Source organism: Perognathus longimembris, chromosome 16, assembly GCF_023159225.1.
Source record: "Perognathus longimembris pacificus isolate PPM17 chromosome 16, ASM2315922v1, whole genome shotgun sequence".
Classification (NCBI taxonomy): Eukaryota; Metazoa; Chordata; class Mammalia; order Rodentia; family Heteromyidae; genus Perognathus; species Perognathus longimembris.
The window spans coordinates 18366608-18387499 of NC_063176.1; the positions used below are offsets into that span (position 1 = coordinate 18366608).

At 44.5% G+C, this 20892-nt stretch overlaps 1 protein-coding gene across 1 annotated transcript in view; it reads right to left on the reverse strand.

The window, feature by feature from the left end:
• Positions 1-7938: 7938 nt before the first annotated feature.
• Cds1 (CDP-diacylglycerol synthase 1) overlaps positions 7939-20892 on the reverse strand; it is a 58867-nt gene continuing 45913 nt past the window's right edge. Inside the window, exons 9-13 of the mRNA XM_048364344.1 lie at positions 18437-18505; positions 16597-16749; positions 14578-14697; positions 13277-13380; positions 7939-8492 (exon numbers count right to left, since the gene is read on the reverse strand). Of these exons, the coding sequence (XP_048220301.1) occupies positions 8363-8492; positions 13277-13380; positions 14578-14697; positions 16597-16749; positions 18437-18505 (576 nt within the window). The 3' untranslated portion in view covers positions 7939-8362. The remainder of the gene's footprint in view (positions 8493-13276; positions 13381-14577; positions 14698-16596; positions 16750-18436; positions 18506-20892) is intronic.

Here is a 20892-nt window from a genome sequence, read left to right on the forward strand (position 1 = left end):
AGAGCCGCGTTCTACCGCGTCCGCACGTCCCGGGGAGAATCTCAAAATGACACGGCCAGTCAGGCACCGATGGCGCAGCTTCATAACCTGGCCACTTGGGAGGCTAAGATCGGAGGATTGAAGTTCAAAGCTGGCCAGGGAAGAAGAGTATACAGAGTCATAGAGTCGCTCTCCAATTAACCACCACCAACAGAAAGTGCTAGAGGAGCGGCTCAAGCGTGGAGTGCTAGCCTTGAGTTCCCACAGCACCCACGCCCTGAGTTCAGACCCAGGACCAGCATGCCAAAAAAAAAAAAAAAATCACACAAGTATTCTAGTCAAGAGTAAAACTTGGATAACAAAAACTGTCAATACCATTGTCGAATGTTGCATGCACTTCTAATAATAGAACTACAATATGCTGTCGGTCTGGCTGCGAGTTTCTCTCCTACTACATATTGTGTGGTCTTGCGAGTGACCTAACCTCTCCATTTCTGAGTTTTCCTCTATGAAAATATATTACTGTAACACTTGCCCCCAGAGAACTGCCACACGGGTTATGCAGCAATATATAAAGGCTGAGTATGTTCTGAAATGACTCAGGGATGCGAATTGGGAAATTTGAACATAGAAGGAATGAAGGCTAAACACAAGCCAGTGACAGGAAATGCATCTTCCTCCATACGCACAGCGGGCAAACAGGAAGCAGGACAAAAAGCCCAAACCTCACTTCAAAGAAGCAAGGGGGGTGGGGGTGAGGGTGGGGGGCGGCGTGCTTGAAGCCTTGCTGCTTAGGTTGAATTCTCGGTTCTTTTCCGTAAGCTCCCTGCCTCCCACCCCAGGTCACACATAGCTCCCAGCTTCCATTTCACTATTTCCTTTTATGTGATTGCGTTGGCAGTGTCATGTTATTTCATTATCATCCATGCATAAACCATGCCCCGACTAATCACCAAGATAAAACCTTACAACTTCAACCTTGACCTTCAGCTAACGCACTTCCTGCTCCACAGACGCCACCAGCAGCCAGCCGCAGGCCTGACTGCAGTGCAAAGGGCACCGGCGTCAAAAGAAACACAACTTGCTTAGGACCTTGCCCGCACTCCTCGACTTCAAACACAAGCTACCACCCCACGGGCTACTCTCAGGGTGGGCGGGGCTTGCTGCACCACTGGGCGGAGCATGCGCTTAGCACCGGCAAGCGCCACAAAACAAGTCAACAAATGTCACTTACGATGGTAAAAGGAAGCTACTCCTCTGTAAACTGATTTTTGAAGAATCTGCCTGGTGAAGAAAAAAAATCAACCCCAGCAGCCCCCGGTCATACACTTGCAGCTCGTTTCAGTCTGGCTGGTTCTGCCTAGAAAAAGAAAGGATATGTGTCCCAAAGCGATTATCACGTGTGCCTGTATGCGTGTGGTTCAACCCCATTACTTTCCTCCTAAGGTGTTCCTGTGTTCGTGTTGACACATACGCTAGCTTAATAGCTTAACCGCCTTCAGCAGAAATCTGTGGTAGATTTCAGCATCTATTCTAATCCCCACTGTTTGTTTCCACTTCAAGGTGTCCCCTCTCCCTCCCTCACCCTTACACACACACACACACCACACACACACACACACTCTCTCTCTCTCTCAGCCTGCCTAGACTTTAATCCTCCCACCTACAACTCCTGTGGGGGTGACGCCCCCAGCACCATGTCCAGCTTACTTGTTGGGATGTGGGAATTTCACTCACTTTTGCCTGGCCTTGAACTTAAAAAAAGAAAGAAAGAGTCGCACAGACTTTCCCGATCCTCAGATCTCAGCCTCCTGAGTCTCTAGGATTGCAGGCGTGAGCCCCTCACCCACCCACCCCGCCCCCCACCCCCACCCCGCACCTGGCTGGCAGTTTCTCAATCTGCCCCCCCCCCTTTCGTACTAGGGAACCACATGGTCTGGGGCTCTGCTCTTCTGACCGCCCGTGTCGCTGGACACCGAGAGGACCGTCCACACTGTGGAGGCATCAGTGACCGTTAGCACGCTGTAGGATGGATCTATCATCCTTGCACACTTGCTGGCCCCGTGCAATGTACCTGTGACATCCAGGCGCTCCTGAGGAACCTTCCAGCCGGTTCTCGGGAGTTCCATCACTTTCCAGCCCAGCAGCCCTGTAGCCAATAGGCTTTACCCTCGGGGTCAGCCTCGGGGTCAGCCTTCCCCTTCCCCCCCCCCCCCCCCCCCCCCCCGTGCTGCCTGCAGTTCTTCCCTGGTGGTGTTTCTGCTTTCCATGGGGAAGGCGGTGGTGCTGACAGCCCAGTGGCCATGGGGTGGCGGCCGGGCCCCTGCGGAGCTAACTGCTAACCTGCTCCTCCCTCCTGCCCTCCAGTGGCCCCTCGGCCCCAAGTCCCAGCAGCCCGTGTGTGGCCTCCCAGCCACCTGGAAAGCCTCTGGGGAGGACGGGGAACCTGCGGGGTGTAAGGTTCCATGTGTGCTCTGGGGATACTTTCTCACACCCACCGTACCGCGCAGAGCCTTTTTCTTTTCCACACTAGGGGTTTGAACTCCAATCTTGCCCTCTTGCTCCGTGTATTTGCCAATAGCTGGCGCTCGAATACCTGCGCCAGGCCTCTAGCCTGCTCTTTTGCTACTTCGCTCAAGATAAAGAGTCTTCTAGACTTTTCTGCATGGGCTCACTCCTCCATCCTCCAGGCCGCGGCCTCCGGCACAGCTGTCAGCAGCTCGTGAGCCGCCCGCAGCTGGCTGCAGCTGCACCTCTGCAATGCTCAAGGAGGGGGGCCGGCCGCAGAGGGGCGGTGAACGGCCAGCCTGCATCTCGCCATCTTCCTCCTGGCCAGAGGCAAGCCCTGCTTTCTCACCAGAGTTCCAGCCTGCCTGCCTCTCATGGTTTACCGCTGGCACAGGAGCGCCACGCAAGCAAGCCCCCCCCCCCCCCCAGGACCTGTCCCTTCTCCTCTAACTACAAACACGGAATTGTCGGAGCGGCTCCCACTGCAGCTGAGTCAAGAGCTGGGTGACCCGACGCTGCTGCCAGGTTCATGGGGGGCGATGGGGGGCTTCCCCTGTTCCGGGCCAGCGTGGTTGGTTCAGAGCTTTAGCCAGAGTGGACCACGCTGTGACAATCCAGGCTGTGGAGGGTGCTCTTCATTTGAATGGCGGGCGGTGCCCACACTTGCTCAAGCCGCTGGAAGGGGCAGGCTTGGCAGGAGTGCAGGGCTCTGCGGTCAGGACTGGCACTGTCTGCACAAGGTCGCACCGGCCTGGCGTCTAGGAGAAGGTAAGATTAAGCTGGCTCACTACTGGTAAGGTAAAGATACAGGGGATTCCTGTTTGAAGCCAGTGTGGGAGGGAAGTCCAAGAGACTTTACGGAGACTCCATGTATAACCAGCAAAAAGCCAGGCTGGAGGCATGTCTCGAGTGGAAGAGCACGGGCAAAGCAAGCAAGCTGAGCAAGCGTGAAGCCTGGAGTTTAAACCTCGTACCAGCAAAAAGTCAAATCAAACCAAAAATAAAGTAATGTGAGATATATAGAGGCACGTTAAGAAAAGTTTCTGTTAGAGCTGGGTATGATAGTACAAGCCACTGATCCCACCTCTCGATAGGCAGAAGTGGAGTTGTGTGCTCAAGGCCAGCTTGGCTGCCTAGCAAGACCATGTCTCAAACAAAACAAACTAAACTTGGGTTATTTCCTTAAAAACATGAATTTGCCATGCAATTCAGCCATCAGACCCTAGGAATATACTATGTACCATACTATAGAAATGTGGACTTAATTGTTCACAAATGTTTATAGCAGTCTTTACTTCACCTTGACAATAAAAATAAAAACAACAAAAAATAGCAACAACAACAAAGGGGAAAATAAGTTGTCATTTCTAAAAAAATATATTTATAGCAGTATTTTTCACAAAAGCCTGACTGCAAATAATCAAAATGCTCATATCTGGTCAACAGATCAGCAAACCACAAAATTCATCAAAAGGAAAGACACACACTGATCTATTGCAGGCATTATGCCAGATGCAAGCAGGAAATACGGGAAGGTTCCATTTATATGTGGTGTCTGGAAAAGGCTAATCTGTATAGTCAGAAGGCTTATCAGTGGTTATCTCAGGTTGGGAGCAAAGAGTAGGCATTAACTGCAAATGGACACCAGGACATTTCTGGAAGATAAGGACATATACTCAAACTGGAGTTGGCAGTGGCTGTGCAGTATTGTAGTATGTATGTTACATCTCAATAGATCTTGCTGGAGGAAAATGGAATCTCTGACCAGTCAGTGTCTCTTGCCTGGACTAGTTGAAATTTCTGAATCCCACTCCTTCACAAGGTGTTAAGATGCATTCAAACCTATAAAGAAAAAGATCCTTAATAAATTGTTCAAGAATGTTCCCCAAACTCGTCACTCGCCCAGGCCCTAGCTGAAGTTTAAATCGCACCTTCTTGAACCGCAAGGCACGGGGATCCACTAGGATTGGGTGTGGGTTCACCCAGCCCAGCTCCCGTGCCGCGGGTTTAAGGCTCCAGCAGAGGAGCGGCATCTTCTCACTGAGGATGGCCGGGCGGTGTGGCGTTGGGCGGTGTGGCCAGGCGCTGGCTTTGTGCACATTAAAGAGTGACTTCACGCCACTGCGCCATCACCCGCCATGTTCCACTTGTCAGCCTTCCGGTGACGCTTGGTGCTCACCCGGCGAGACGGGAGTCGCTTCTCCACTTCCGTGTGGAAGTTAGTTGGACACGTTTCTAATTTGGCTTGATATTTGCGCCTTATTGCACAGGCTTCCAAATAAAGTCGCTTCTCCACTAGTGAAGTTCAGCTTTGCACGTTTCTAGAGGGACGGGGCTGTGGGTGAGGACAGAGTGGAGGTCCGCTGCTCCCCTGCTCTCCCGCATCCCTGGGGGTCTACGCATCCGTCACCGCCGTGCTCACGGCCCACCTCGCGTGGCATCCCCTACGTGTGCCTGTGTGAACGGGAATTGTATGTTCTGGTTTTTCCTCTTCCCGGAACAAAGCTCGGTGTCCAGGGTATTCCTGTGGACATTCAAGGTCACCACGGTGACCTGCTAGGCTTTTCCACTGGAGGAAGAAGCCGTATGAGGAGCAGTAGTGACCTTTTCTGCTCAGTCCTCCCAGTCTGTGCCTTCCCATGAGAGTCAGACCTCAGAGGAGCAGAGGGAAAGAGGGAAATGCAGGATTCCTAACCAGCCTAACCTACGCTGGGCACGCTCATCTTCCCCCTGAATCTTTCACTCAGTGAGGAACAATGGAGCCACCTTAGAGCTGTGCTAAAGCAAGCTCTGGGATGTGGTTTTCTGTCCAGTCACTGGGAACACAGTGACTCAAAAAACCAGGCCTCCACGCAGCTAGAAGTTGCAGGAAGGAATGTACCACAGAGATTCAGCAAGGCCGCACACTGAAACTTCCCTCCTTTCCCCTGCAGGTGGCGCTGCGGCGCAGGCATGGAGTACTTCCGACACTGGGGGACATTTGTCACCATTTATAAACACAGTTCAATAAAGGGCCCTTGCTTCTTCATGAGAAAAAAAAGCACGTCAGAGTCGAAATCTGATTTGTTTTTATTTTATTTTCCTATCTCGGTTTCAGTAAAAAGATTTAGAGAATTGATTGACACTTATCAATCACCCATATACAGTATATACAACCGTTGCTACTTTTTGTTTCATTGAACAAGGTGAAACTATTTAAACCAATGTGCAAATGGAAAGTCACTTGTTATAAAGGAAAAGGGCAGAGGAGGCAATGGTCTTTTTGTTCTCAGACAGTAACTGTGTATGCACCCCGGAAAGAGCCCTAGGGAAACACCTGCGTCCCGTGGGTTACTAAGGGAGGCAAGCCCACTCTGCTGGAGGCTTTTCCCAGGTAGCAAACTTGGGACGATGAGCCATTCTGTGAAAGTACTGCTGAGTCTTCCATTTTTCTCCCATGCCATGGCTATAACGGGATCTAAACCCCCTACCCAGTGCAAATATAAAAACAATCAAAGTCAGAGTTTTATGGCAATTGTTTGCTAAAATATAGCCTATTTTAATATACATGCTATAAAAGTACGCCAAAAAGGTTATTAATCTTTAGAGCTCTGTTAAAATTAAGATTTTTTTTACATGTAAGATAATGTACACCCAAATCTAAAAGTACATTTGAGGAAAGCTGTGACCCCCCCCCAAATACTTCTAGTTTGTTTATAATATTTCATAATACATGTATATATTACTGCTTTCATAATCCTGTCTCACAATGCCTCAGCAATTGCTTTAATAAATATATGGAGCGATTCCTGAAGCTTTAGGACACTTTTGCTTGTGCAAACTGCCATGGTTTCCATCTAAGATCCTTCACACTGAATAGTTTTAAGCTTTGGTATCCTAAATTCATTTAAGATTCGCATCTGGAGCTGCTGATGGGGCAGATAAGAGCATGCTAAAAATGAACTTGTATGTGGCCTGATTTTAAGAAGCAGTGCCCTCTGTCATGTTTTCCGTGGCAGTGTCGGTTTTCTCCGGCAAGCCGTCACTTGGGTGCGGTCTGGGCTGCTCCCGCAAGCCTGCGGGCTTCACAGGCCCGCCCGCGAAGCTCAGGCACGGCTACCATGTCACCTTTCATTTCAGGAATAGGAATAGCATGGAGATACAAAATAACTTAAATCTTTTTGATTTAAATAAAATATTTACTCTTTGCCTTAGCAAAAGACTCTTTAAAATATAGCTAGTTCTTCTCTGTGGCCTTTTCACCAGGAGCGATGGGTGGTTTTAAAGGCTTATTGCTGGCTGCTCACTGCAGGGCCGCGCCAGTGGCTTACTGACTTTCACTGAGGAGGAACTGCCTCTCCTCTGGGGTCAGTGTCTGGCGCCCAAAGGAAAGATTTGGCATCATGTGCTTTTTGTTCTGGGTGGGAAAACACTTCTGCTGGATTCTCATTCATGGAGGAAAAAGCAGTCAGCTGATATCCCCAGGTCTCACGGCCGATGAGGAGGTGCAAGGGGGTAGAGCAGCTACTATGGAATTGGCCTGGGCTTGGGACTCCAGGCAGACTGTCCTTCTGTCTGTCCAGGTGAGTCTCCAAAGGGCTGCCCTGGAGATGGCGAGGAGCCAGGCAGCAGGACACAGCTGAGCAGCGCTTCCTGCAGGCTCCGCTGAACACCCACCCCCTTCCTCGTTCTCTCCATTGTGAGAGACAGGCCCCAAGCGCCGGACGCTCAGAGCCAGTCACCCCTAGAAAGCAGAGGCCCGCACCAAGAGGCCCAAACCCAAGACCCTGGCTTGGGCCACCTCCTGAGCTCCGCCCCTGCTGAGAGCGTCTGTGGAGAGCCCCCACACTGTGTTCAGGCGGAATTCTGTTTCTCTCAGATGTGAGGATGTGTTTTTCTGAACAATTTTATCAGTAGTAGAAATTTGATGCCTGCTTTCTCTAAGAAATTAATTTTGGACCTACCTAAAGCAGCATGTTCTATCCTGGCAAGTGATTTTATCTACTTCTATGAAAGGTAGACGGTGGGTTGGAGTGTAGGTCAGTGCAGAACACCTGACTCGCATGTACAAGGGCCCTGAGTTCAACTCCCAAGTACTGCAAACAAAAACCAAACAAAAAGAAAAGGAAGGAGGGAAGAATGGTAGGGAAATGGAAGAATAGAAGATGGAAAGGAAGGGAAGGGAGAGGAAGGAGAAAAGGATCGCGCTTCTTTGTTTAAATCCACTCAACCCTTCAGAAAGCATGAGTGGGGGCTGGGAATATGGCCTAGTGGTAAAGTGTTTGCCTCGTATACATGAAGCCCTGGGTTCGATTCCCCAGCACCACATATATAGAAAATGGCCAGAAGTGGTGCTGTGGCTCAAGTGGCAGAGTGCTAGCCTTGAGCAAAGAGAAGCCAGGGACAGTGCTCAGGCCCTGAGTTCAAGGCCCAGGACTGTCAAAAAAAAAAACAAAACAGAAAGCATGGGTGGGGGTGAGGGGAGCCCAGGGGAGGGACTTCCTCAGGTGCCTTACATGCAAACACTCTGCTAAAATTAAAGGGCTGCTCCAAGTGCCAAGGTAAATATTTGTTCAAAAGATCCCACTGCCAGGTGCAATCTCAAGACAGCCTCATTTTATAGTGTTCGCCTCTAAATCACAAGTCTTTTTCCATTGCGAAACCCAGCAGGTCAGGGGAAGGAAGTTAACATCGAAAATTCATCTCAGAAAAAGAACAGGATATTTTGCTGGCAATTTGCTACTTGTTTCATAAGTTAGATCGGGTAAGTGCTTGTTAAATATTCACATTAATTTCAGCGAAGAAACATTCACGTCTGTTCTGTACGGGTGCCAGGCTTCTTCTGTGTGTCCCCTCTGCAGTGGTCCGTCCGCACGGGCCACCCGCTCGGATCCAGTTACACCTTCAGGGTGGGCTGCAGAATGCCTTTCTCAATCAGGTGGGTCTTCAGAGTTTTATATATATTTAGCTGCTGCTCTGGTTGAAGCACCAACAACTGCTGTAGCACTTTGCTGGGATTTGGACCCCTGAAGATGAAGCAGAAAAGACGACAGGGCTCAGCGAAGCACAGGACTCAGGCGAGTCACGGAATCATTGTATCAAGAGGACAGTGGCGGGGCTGGGGATATGGCCTAGTGGCAAGAGTGCCTGCCTCGGATACACGAGGCCCTAGGTTCGATTCCCCAGCACCACATATACAGAAAACGGCCAGAAGCGGCGCTGTGGCTCAAGTGGCAGAGTGCTAGCCTTGAGCGGGAAGAAGCCAGGGACAGTGCTCAGGCCCTGAGTCCAAGGCCCAGGACTGGCCAAAAAAAAAAAAGAGGACAGTGGCAACCTTTACAGGAAGGGAACAACTCTAGAGAAGCTCTCGGCATCAAGGGTGAAACCAAGAAACCAGAACTAGTTTGGACAATCCAGACATGAACACACACACACATGCACGCGTGCGCGCGCACACACACACGCACAACTCGACACTGGCCATGTCAGAGGTGTGTAAATCTACCCCGCTGAGCAGCCTGTGTTCAAAAGTTAAGGCAAAAAAGTCAAACCTTAAGACTGGACAAAAAACAGAAAGAAAATATTCTGTAAGGCAAGAAAGAAGCCTAATGGACAGAGATTAAATGAAAAGGAGGGCAAGAAAATATAGTAACAATGTTTTAGCTTCAAAAAACTTACAGATGGTGGAAGATACTTTGTTAAAGAAATATACCTAGGGACTGTGAATGCTCATTCCAAGAGAATGCAAAAGTCCTAAGCACAGCACCAATGGGGGGACCATAATAGATACAAGAGCTTCAGATCAGAGGAAGTCTTTTTTTTGCCAGTCCTGGGCCTTGAACTCAGGGCCTGAGCACTGTCCCTGGCTTCTCTTTGCTCAAGGCTAGCACTCCGCCACTTGAGCCACAGCGCCACTTCTGGCTGTTTTCTATATATGTGGTGCTGAGGAATAGAACCCAGGGCTTCATGCACTCTTGTCACTAGGCCATAGTCCCAGCCCCAGGGGAATCTTAAGTAAATCCCAGTAAGGCAAAGAAAATGAAAGCATTATTTGCTCAGTCTGAAAGGAGAAAGCCCTGCCCACTGGTCTGTCCCCTGGGGGAGGTAGCAAGTCCAATGAAGTCACATGATCACTAGGCAGTAGCCACACCCTCATCCTGCTCCTCCCTCCAGTACCATGGCTTCCAGGGTGTCCCTCCCTGGCTGCAGAACCCACCACACTGTGCACAGTGGGGTCAGATGACTTGGGGGGAGGGTTGGCTCTGCCCTGTCCTTCCCTCCCATGGCACTACTTCCCTTGTGGGACTGCACTTTGCTGCCACCCGGACTTGACAACTCCATGCAGTTATAATCGGAGAGTACCTTTGCTTCTGTATTTATTCTTGCAAAACACAAGTGTGCCAAATTAAGAATGAACCTAATGAGAATCTTGCATATAATTATAGCTCTCCGCCTCTTCTGTAGCCTACTTCAACAAGAAAGGCGAAGGCAGGCCTTCCCTCGGTGGAGTGGCCAGTAAACAGGAATTCCAGGGCAAGACTCCAGTGGTTCCTCTCCTAATCCTCGCTACTCAGGAGGCTGAGATAGTTAGAAGCCCGTCTAGGCAGAAATGTTCTAGAGATTCTTATTAACCAACAAGAAAAACTGGAAGTGAAGCTGTGGCTCAAGTGGCAGAGCAAAAAAGGCTAAGGGACAGTGTCAAGGCCCTGAGTTCAAGCCCCAGTACTGGCATGTACACACACACACACACACACACACACACAACTAATGGAAGAAAACAATATATGGGGGAGGGCACAGCATTCTTTAGAAGCCATTTATGTAAGTACAGTTATGATTCATAATAGACTTTAGATAATACACATTCCATCCACATACACCGCAACACAGTATTACTGATGAGGAGGAGCAGCAGAGGAGATGTTTACACTGGGAACCTTTAGTAAACTATACAACAGCTCAGCTTTTTGCTTCCCTGGGCCATCTTTCCGGCCCATCTACCTAAACCCTGGGGCCATCTGCCATGCTCCGCCCCGGTCTACTCAAGCCCAGACACAACTGGTCCAATTACATTTCTGCAAAAGACTCCGCAGCTTCCTTGCACAAACCCAAGGTAGGTGACCGCTGAGAAAGGAAAGGCTCTTCCAGCAGGTGGAGCTAAACGCGAAGTTGGGTCCGCAGGTGCGGCAGCAGGCTGGCCGCCTTGCTAACTGCGGGTCTGGGTAGAGTCTCTGCTTTCAAGCATGGGCTGCAGAGCTCAGCGTGACCCCTCGCCACCCAGCAAGCTCTGCTTTGTTGTTGTTTTTCAAGAAAGAATATAAGCTAATTTCAGAAAAATAAATATGTGTAAAGATTTACCAACTACTTACCCAACTATACCAACAAGGAAATAATGCAGATATGTAACTCTAATTAAAAATGTAAGGATTGCCAAAGAATATAAAAATAGGAAGGAACATGTTGTATGCTTGACTGGGAAGAAAACACACCGTTAGAGATAAAGATAAAAGGATGCTAAAAACCAAACATTGGTATCTCATGCCTGTAATCCTAACTACTCAAAAGGCTAAGGTCAAGAGGATGACAGTTCAAAGCTAGCCTAGGCAGAAAGAATATCACAACACTCCATCACTAGTGGAAGAAATTAGTTACGGTAGCACACACTTGTCATCCTAACTCTAACAAGAAGCCTAAAATAGGAAGATCACAGTCCAAGAGTACATCTAGGAAATGAAAATCTTAGAAGTAACTAGTACAAAAAAGGGTTAAAGGCATAGTTCCATGTTAAATGCCGGCCTAGCAAACGAGAGGCCCCATGAGGCTCTGAGTTCAAACACTAGTATTGCTAAAAATAATTAATAAAATAAGTTATAATGTTAAACATAAAAGGATAGACAAAGGAGTAATTACACTAACCAAAAAAAAAAAAAAGCAACCAAAAAACTACTAGAAAAAGACAGATACAACATTAAGGCAAGTAATAAAGATGATCATTTCATGACAAAGGATCAATTCGACCCAAAAATGACTAAATTTGGCATATAGCCAATACAAACTCAAAATGCACACTGTGAAAATTAACAGAAGTTACAGAAGGATACATTTATAATCATAACAAAAGCAAAAGATTTTAATGAAGTTCTTTTGTTATTTTCCAGAGCTCTTTTAGTAACTGATAGACTTGTCACACTATAAAAATAAAACAAAACTGGGCTGGGGATATGGCCTAGTGGCTAGAGTGCCTGCCTTGTATTCATGAGGCCCTGGGTTCAATTCCCCAGCACCACATACACAGAAAATGGCCAGAAGTGGCGCTGTGGCTCAAGTGGCAGAGTGTTAGCCTTGAGCAAAAAGAAGCCAGGGACAGTGCTCAGGCCCTGAGTCCAAGCCCCAGGACTGGCCAAAATAATAATAATAATAATAAATAAAACAAAATAATCCAAACAGAAGATTTAATGCAATTTCATTACTGCATCTAAAATGGGCAAAACACATGTGTTGCACATGCAGATGGAATATGAGCTGGAACACAAAGAAATCTTCAAAGATTAAATTCTCACATCAAGAAGAACCTGTTTTCTAACCACAGTGGCATCAGGGCAAAAGATCAATAAAGAAGAAAAAAATCTTTACTGTTTGGAAATCACCAAATATGCTTTGAAATAAATCTTGTATCAAAAAATATTTGTAACTAAACAATAAAATATAAATACCACAACCTATAGGTTGAGGATAAAGGTGTTACAAAGAAGTTTATGGCTTTGGATGCTCTATGAGACAAGATGGTTGAAAATAATCTGGGCTCCATCTCGAGAAGCTAGAAAACAAATGGCAAATTAAACCTAAAAGCAGGGAAAGGAATGAGAAATGGAAGCAAATACCAATGAAGGCTAAACTGTATGTAGCACACACAAAAAATTAACAATTAGAAGATATTAATGAAAATAATTCACTCCTCTCAGGACTGTAACCTCCTTTCTCCCTCCAAATAATACATGAATTGTTATATTGCTATGAGTACATATTTAAAGTATATACTTGGGAATATCTAAGTATAAGTTTCACTCTAACACTCAGAGAGAAATCGATGCACGAGTTCTGTGGCTTCGGCATCATTCCTTCGGGATCGCAGCGCGGACCATGAAACACAAGGTTAACACGTGATTCATGTGGTCAGCATCGCAGTCCAAGCTGGCAGGTCCCAAACATTAAGGTTTACCAACAAATGTAAGCTACACTATGTAAAATTGACATCTATCTATGCACTCACCACCCATCCCTGCCCCTCACTGGGATAAACGAAGCCTCGGTCCCTGGCTTTTCTCTCTATAGCACTTAGAACCCCTGACAAGCCACGCTTACTCATTTCTGTTCCTCCACTTTCCAGCCTCCAAAGGAGCTTAGACTGCTGGGACCTGGTTTGTTTTCTTCTTTGCTACATCAACATCTGGAATATTCTACAGTGTATCACAGGCATTCCAACAAGAATTTTCTAAACCCATTCATCATAATCATTGCAATGCCCACAGATGAAAAGGTAAAGCTCATGTTTCCCTCCATTCCCATATCATCTACGCTGACAGTCTTTAACTTTGTCCTGTTAAGAACCATGGTGTATATTAATTTGTAGATTTAAGTTACTAAAATGCCTGTAAACTGATTACAGCTTAACCATTTTTCTCCAAGTTACAATTCTAAGGACCACCATTTACTTGGGTATTATCAAGTACACTGACTTACTCACACCGATATCTATGGAAGTGAGAACACAAAGAAATGGTGTAATGCAAAGTTTAAAAACATGCAATACCTTATGAAACTTGTGATGTACACATGCACGAAAGTTGCCATCAAATACTGACAGTCAAATCTGTCCATTATCCCTCCATGTCCAGGGATGGTGTCTGCAAAATCCTATAGAAACAACCAATGCATCAGCAAGCTTGCAAAGACAAAAAAGATCTCTATAAAGTCTCTTCGGGCACCATGCATTCTATAAGAAAATTACTTCTGCTATCAGAGTTTTGCACTAAATACAATTTTTATAATATATCCAACACAAAATATTTAATTAGGCCTAGAACTAAATTTTTCTCATTAATGAAACTTTTTCTAAGTAAAATTTCTATCAGCTATACGGAATCTAATTTCTTTCTAGCCTATCCTTTTACGTAGCTATCTTGGAGTTATTTTAGCTTGTTGACAGACCCTAACTCATGTTTATCTCAGTAGTTCTTGCTCTAGAATGAACATACTATGATCAAAACTTTCTTCTTCTGGGCTGGGGATATAGCCTAGTGGCAAGAGTGCCTGCCTCGGATACACGAGGCCCTAGGTTCGATTCCCCAGCACCACATATACAGAAAACGGCCAGAAGCGGCGCTGTGGCTCAAGTGGCAGAGTGCTAGCCTTGAGCGGGAAGAAGTCAGGGACAGTGCTCAGGCCCTGAGTCCAAGGCCCAGGACTGGCCAAAAAAAAACAAAACAAAAAAAAAAACTTTCTTCTTCTTAAGTGTTGGGATAAGAAGAAAATTAAAAGTGCTTGTTCATTTGGGATGTATTAGCCTATGTAGTAGCCAGATAAGGAGTCTTCTACAAATTCTACAGAAGCTTCTACAGATTCACACAGATCATCCATTCGTGGAGTGTGAGGTTGACTAGCTTTGAAAGAACAGTTGATTTGCAAAACCTATTACAACTTACTACTTGCTTTTCCTAAGTCTGATGAGTCATAAGTGAGCAGGATTGATACAACAAAGGCACTTCCTCATATCCCTTTGAGGGGAAAATGACAAACTTTGGACAACTCATGCCTGTATTCTTGGATGAGCATTCATGAGAACAGAATTCCATGTTTCTATCAACATCAAGAGAACATGCCATTTCTATAAGAATCTGACATGACCCTTAGAAGGTATGAGATTGGCACGAGTAAAACCTGACACGAAAGAATATACTCAAACCAGCTAGACAGCATGTCTGTGAAGTTGAAACGAATCACAGTGGAATTGTTTGCATGAAGGTTTAATGGAGACTCACACTGCACCAAATTCCACAAAGATACAGTCTCTAATTGTGTTCACTAGTAATGTGACAGAATCTAAACACACACCTTGATTTTGAAAGCTCTTTTGAATCCACTGGCAAAGAAGCCTCCGAAAGGGCCAATTAAAGATGCGAACGTTGAAAGGGCAATGCTGTGTATCTGGAATGGATACAAACTCACGGTCTCCTAAGGACGAGGAAAGAAAAACATGGAGAGCGAATAGATACTGAACAACTGCATTCAAGTTATATTTGAGCATGTGCCTCATCTAGGAACCATAACGTAAGTCAGAAATGAACCACGTTTTTGCTAACTTCACAGTCATGGGAGAAAGATCCACTTGCAGGCATTCTGCCCTATCTTCTCCTTAGCCAGCCCTCTCCAACCCTGTGCAAACAAAACATGGACCAGCCACACGCTCCATCTCGCAGTGGTAAGTGCTTCCTGACTCACCTAAGATTTCTGCAACAGTTGAGTTGTAGGGTGTATACTGTATTTAATAAATGCTTTATATAAATCCTATAAAGCTTTATATAAATAAATGCTTTATTTTTACCAGTAGCACTTTGCTTTTTTAAGTATATAATTCAAACTTAGTACCACACACACCTACACATATAATTTTATGTGTGTGCTGGTCCTGGGGCTTGAACTAAACTATCCTTTTGCTTCTTTGCTTGAATCTCAACTCCACTTCCTGCTTTTGTGGTGCTTAATTGGAAATAAGAGTCTTTCCTACCCAGGCTGGCTTTGAACCACATTCCTGAGATCTCAGCCTCCTGAGTAGTTAGGTTTATAAACCAACCAGTGTCTGGTATGCCTACATCATTTAATTGGATATAATAAAATAAAGGAAAGGTGGCTTTTAATCTTAAAAACTAAGTTGAAATGCTGCAGAAACACAACAAATAAGTTGCTTTAAAATCTACCAAGGGCCTGTAATCTCAACAGTTGAGAGTTTGTCAGGCTATTTAGCAAAACCATGTCTCAAAAAATAAACAACAAAAACACTACCAAAATGAGCATTTGTTAGAAAATTACAAATAACTATAGTCAAATTATTTTGCAAATTGATACTTCTTGTTCTCCTTTAAATAAATGCAAGCTATAGATAGCATATAAGGTTAATCTTCATAGTTTAATAAAAAGTTTCAGATACACATATGTATGCATGAAGATACATAAACAGTTATCTGACCCCCACTAATGACACCACAGTCGTGATGATGTAATGCAGGTTAGCAGCGTTCTACAGTGACATACTCCTTCAGTGTGAGTCTTGAACTCAAAGATGCTTGAAATGGCAGCAATATGCTTTTGGAAGAAAAGTTCATTCTTAGAAGCTTTCTGTACTAATAGAAAAATCCTCAAACTATCAAGAGTGAATCTTAATTGTTAAACTGAGTCAATTCCAAACTTTTCCATGGTACTTATAAATGGATAGGTTGAATTGAAACCCCTTTGTACAACTACTTAGAGAGATTTCTTAAAAAATTAAAAAAGACACAGGCACCAGTGATTTATATCTGTAATCCTAGATACTCAGGAGGCTGAGGTCTGAGGATTGTGGTTCAAAGCCAGCTGAGGCAGGAAAATCCATGAGCCACTTACTTCTAATTAGCCACCAAAAAGCTTGAAGTGGATCTGTGGCTTCAAGAGGTAGAGTAAAAAGCTCAGCACATGCACACATGCACGCACGCACACACACGCACGCACGCACGCACACAATTTCTAACTTGTAAGCTAAGTCAAATTCACACTAGTAACATGTAAAACTCATTCTATCCATTTGGTTTGTAAAAATCTACTGGAGTATTTCAAAACAAATGCAAAATAAAATTACCACCAGTATTTTAATAATTAGGCAAATATATACCTCATACATAAATGATGTATAATACACATTTTATGCTTCAGAAAAAAATCCCAAGGGATAGGACATATTATTCCTGGTGATCAGGCATGAAAGCCACTTTTTACAAAGTTAAACTTTCTTCACTGTTTTCTTTGTGAAAACTGGAATCTCCCTTTTCAAGGCTGCTCAGCATATGCATTAAGCACCCCCAGCTGTGTGCTCACTCTTACCCTTCTCAACACCGCCCGCAGGAAGGGAGGAAGGGAGTAACTCTGAAGCTGGAAGAGTTCGGAAGGCTCACATTCTGTAACAAAGGAGTTGACATCGCTTCTGTATTCCACTGGGCAGACAAAGTACTGGTATTTGGATAACATATAGGCAGCCTGAAGAGCAAAACAATGAATACTTGTGAGAAAGCCCAGAAATACAACACCAGAATGTCTTTTAACAGTCCACTATACATTTGTAAATTTAGAAGATCATAATAGTTCCACTGAAAACCTTTAGAAAGCAAAAAAGCATTTTTGAAGGCAATGAGAACTCCATGTGTCCACAAAGTGGGAAGGGGACTTGACCTTTTAGGAAAAGCATTATGGCAACATCTTACCTTTTTTTTTTTTTTTTTGGTCATCATGGGGCTTGAACTCAGGGCCTGGGCACCGTCCCTGTTTTCTTCTTGCTCAAGGGTAGCACTCTACCACTTGAGCCACAGCTCCACTTCTGGCTTTTTCTGTTTATGTGGTGCTAAGCAATCAAACTCAGGGCAAGCACCCTACCACTAAACCACATTACCAGCCCCAGAACTTTATATTTTTAATCAAATTTTATTTGGCACTTTCATTGAGAATAAACCAAGTTTATAAATTATTGGTAGTGATGGTGTTCCCTCATCCAGCCATTTTCACTTAGTTGTATACAAAGCTTCATATTCTTACTAGCTACTATATGTTTGGATATAATATTGTACATAAAACAAACTGTAAGGGACTGAGACACTTAAAATTTAAACTTCCTAATGCTAATGTTGAATACTTATTTCTTCCTAATGATAATGTTGAATGTTTATTTCTTACTAGTCTTTTTTTGGCCAGTCCTGGGGCTTGGACTCAGGGCCTGAGCACTGTCCCTGGCTTCTTTTTTTGCTCAAGGCTAGCACTCTGCCACTTGAGCCACAGCACCACTTCTGGCTGTTTTCTTTATATGTGGTGCAGAGGAATCGAACTCAGGGCTTCATGTATACAAGGCAAGCACTCTTGCCACTAGGCCATATCCCCAACCCCTTACTAGTCATTCTGCAGTACCCTATTGATTTTCACCAGACATCTTTTAATAAAAACCTCAATTCTACAATCATAAACTAATTTTTAAACCAAAAGAATATCCATTATCTGAGTGCTAAAAGTTAACCTTAGCTGGCTACCGGCTTATGCCTGTAATCCTAGCTACTCAAGAGACTGAGACGTGAGGAGCGCGGTCTGAAGCCAGCCTGGGCAAGAAAGTCTGTGAGACTCTTATCTTCTCTAAACTACCAAAGAAGCTGGAAATGGATCTGTGGCTCAGGTGGTAAAGTGCTAGCATGGAGCACAAAAGCTCAGGTCCAGAGTTCAGGCCCCAAGACTGGCACACTACAGAAAAATGTTACCATTAATAACTACTTAGAATTAACTTTTCTCTCAAGTTGGTCTTAGAAGCAGGAACTACTTATTCAACCAAGTGATCACCAGTATTAAGAAATCAGAGCACTTCAACACCATCTGCAGATCTGAGAGGTCTGAAAGACAGGCCCCGGTAGTGTGACCCCCACAGGGCTAATAAGCAGCTTTTGGAAACTACCAAAATTCAGCAGCACAACAGTGCATCTCATCATCCGGGAACAAGGCTGAGACATGAATATTGCTTAAGCTCCCAATTTGTTCTGATATGCAGCCAGGATGAAAGCTACTGGGGTACAAAATGTGCTCTGTTAGGTTTAAATAAAAACCATACAATTTTGAGGTTTGACTCCTTTCGAGATCCAAAATAGACAGTACAGTTTTTCAGAATATAAATAAAGTTCATAGTAAAACTCACAATGAATCCGAACACGACAGTAGAAAAGAAACCACCAATGAATCCTTCCCATGTCTTTTTAGGAGACAACTAAAAAGGTCAAATAAACAAAGTAGAGTTACTCGCTTAATAAACACACCTTCTATATGCAAACACTGTTTAAGGTCTCCTCTCAATACCTTCTACATCTCTCTTGCTTTTTCTTATTGTAATGGTCTAAACTCTTCTCCCTTCATCGTATGATCTTGTTTGAACTGTGCAACTGTCTTACCTAACATCTTACACAGAGTAGAATATCTAACATGTGGAATCTGCTATGAATATTCGATTCTGTTAAGTAATTTGCTTTTCTCCTCTCAATGAGCCATAAACTCTAAGGTTGAGATAATTGTCCCATAATTTTTATGATTCTCTGGGAATAAGGGATATTCATATTCATTCTGAGGGTGTGAGATCAGTGTTAAGCTGCTTACTACTAACCAAAATTTGAATACAACAAAACATGCTACTAACCAAAATTTGAATACAACAAAACATCATAGAATGCCATCTTCCTGTATGTTTTCTCTTCCCTCCCTTCTCTCCGTTCCTTTTCTCCCTTCCTTTTCTTGATGGGAGTGTGGCTAGTTGTGAGGGTGGGGAGAAGGGAACACAGGATCGCAGTATTATGTAGCTCAGGCTGGCCTAGAACTTGTGATCTTCCTGCTCAGCAAGTTGCCATCATGCCCATCTTAGGTTTTCATACATTTCTAAGGCATTATACACACAAGGAATCTCTTTCTAAATGAAATGCTCCACAGCCTTAAATTCTGAATTTGCTCCCCAAGTATTTACAAATCCTTCTTGCCCTCCCCCCACCCCCTAGCCTCTTTCTTTTAACAGTCTATGTCTGTCTACAAAAAGTAAAGAACATGTTGTGCTTATAATACTGGACACTATTTGCTTCACCAGTGGGCTATTGTTCCCCAGTCAATGGGGCATTCAGGGAGAGGACGGTGGAGAGATCTGGAACCTGGTGAGGCAGAGGCAGAAGAGTCAGGGATGGACTGCACTAATTGCCCAAAGCCACCATATTAGATAAGGACTGAGATGTGCATGAGGATTTAGTCATCTGGAGACCACGGGTGCTTTGGAATAGCAGTGGCAGAAGGTGAATATCAGAGAGAAGTACACGAGAAGTGGTTATAGGCCAAGAGGCCTAAGTTCTTTGTACATCCTTTTTTCCTGCTGTTCAAACAGCCCCAACCCAACACAGCTGGCAAGACATGATACCTTTTCAAGGTCTCTAAGAATTCTGCTTTAGGAAAGGAACAGAGACATCATAAGGTATGAGTGGACTCAAATTTGAAAGGGTCTACAGATTAAACTGGGTTTATCAAATCAAGGTGACTCACAACATATCATGAGTTAATTACTCAATCATCTAGGTGTGTTATACAACGAATCAAGCCTGATAAAAATTACTAGGAGGCAAAGTTCAAAGTCAGATTGTTCTCTGGCTCTAACAGTCTTTCTGGAAGAATTCTTAAGCCCCAAAGGTTGGCCTGTTCAGACCCCCGGAACATTTGTTCTTTTGATACAGCAGCTTTAGACACATTTCAAAGATACATACCAGCCTGCAGTTTCCCTGCAGCTCAGCCTGATGCTGAGTCTGGATTCTCACAGGGAAAAGAGTTGACCAAGGTTTTCTGAAGGACAGGAAGTCCCTGCATTCCTCACTCCAGGAATATTTCTCCAGGAACCTTCACTCACTCTGAACAAACAGCATGATAATTCTGAACAATGGTCTTAAATCCCTCCAAAGCTATCTTTGAATGATAACATCAAAGTAATTAAGACACAGGGCTGGGGACTTTGCTCAAGTGGTTGAGGACCTGCCTAGTAAGTCTGAGGCTCTGAGTTTGAATCCCACTACTGCAAAAAAAAAAAGTCAAATAATACACGTATGCAAGTACTACTGAATTTGCCCACTCTGTGAAGCTAGTGACTCCTGTCTGAAGTCCCAACATGAAAAACAATTTTTCTTTAAAGAAATCAGTTCTAGTAAATCGTTTGATTTCCACTGGTTTCTTCCCCCAAATGAGAACAGTATAACTGAATTCATCTATAAAATCACCTTGCTCATCTCTTTGTCTCTACTGCCCAAGAAGAGAATCAAATCTAAGGTAAAACAACATGGTCTGTCCAGGGACACTCTCCTTTTGCATTCTTTCATTATTAATAATGATACAATAGGCTACTAATAATGACCATAGTAATCAGTATTTTACCATAGGTCCCTCAGATCTTTTCTAAATATGAATGTGTCTACAATTCAGAGAAATAACAAAGGTTTATGAGAATAATATAATTTGCTCTTTAAAAATTTTGGAAAAGAAAGGGATAGCCAAGGAGACCAGCTGAAGGAAAGCAAATGAACCTCCATGAAGCAGGGTCAGCAATGGAGTCCAGCCTGTCCTAAGGAGCCAGTAGACTGA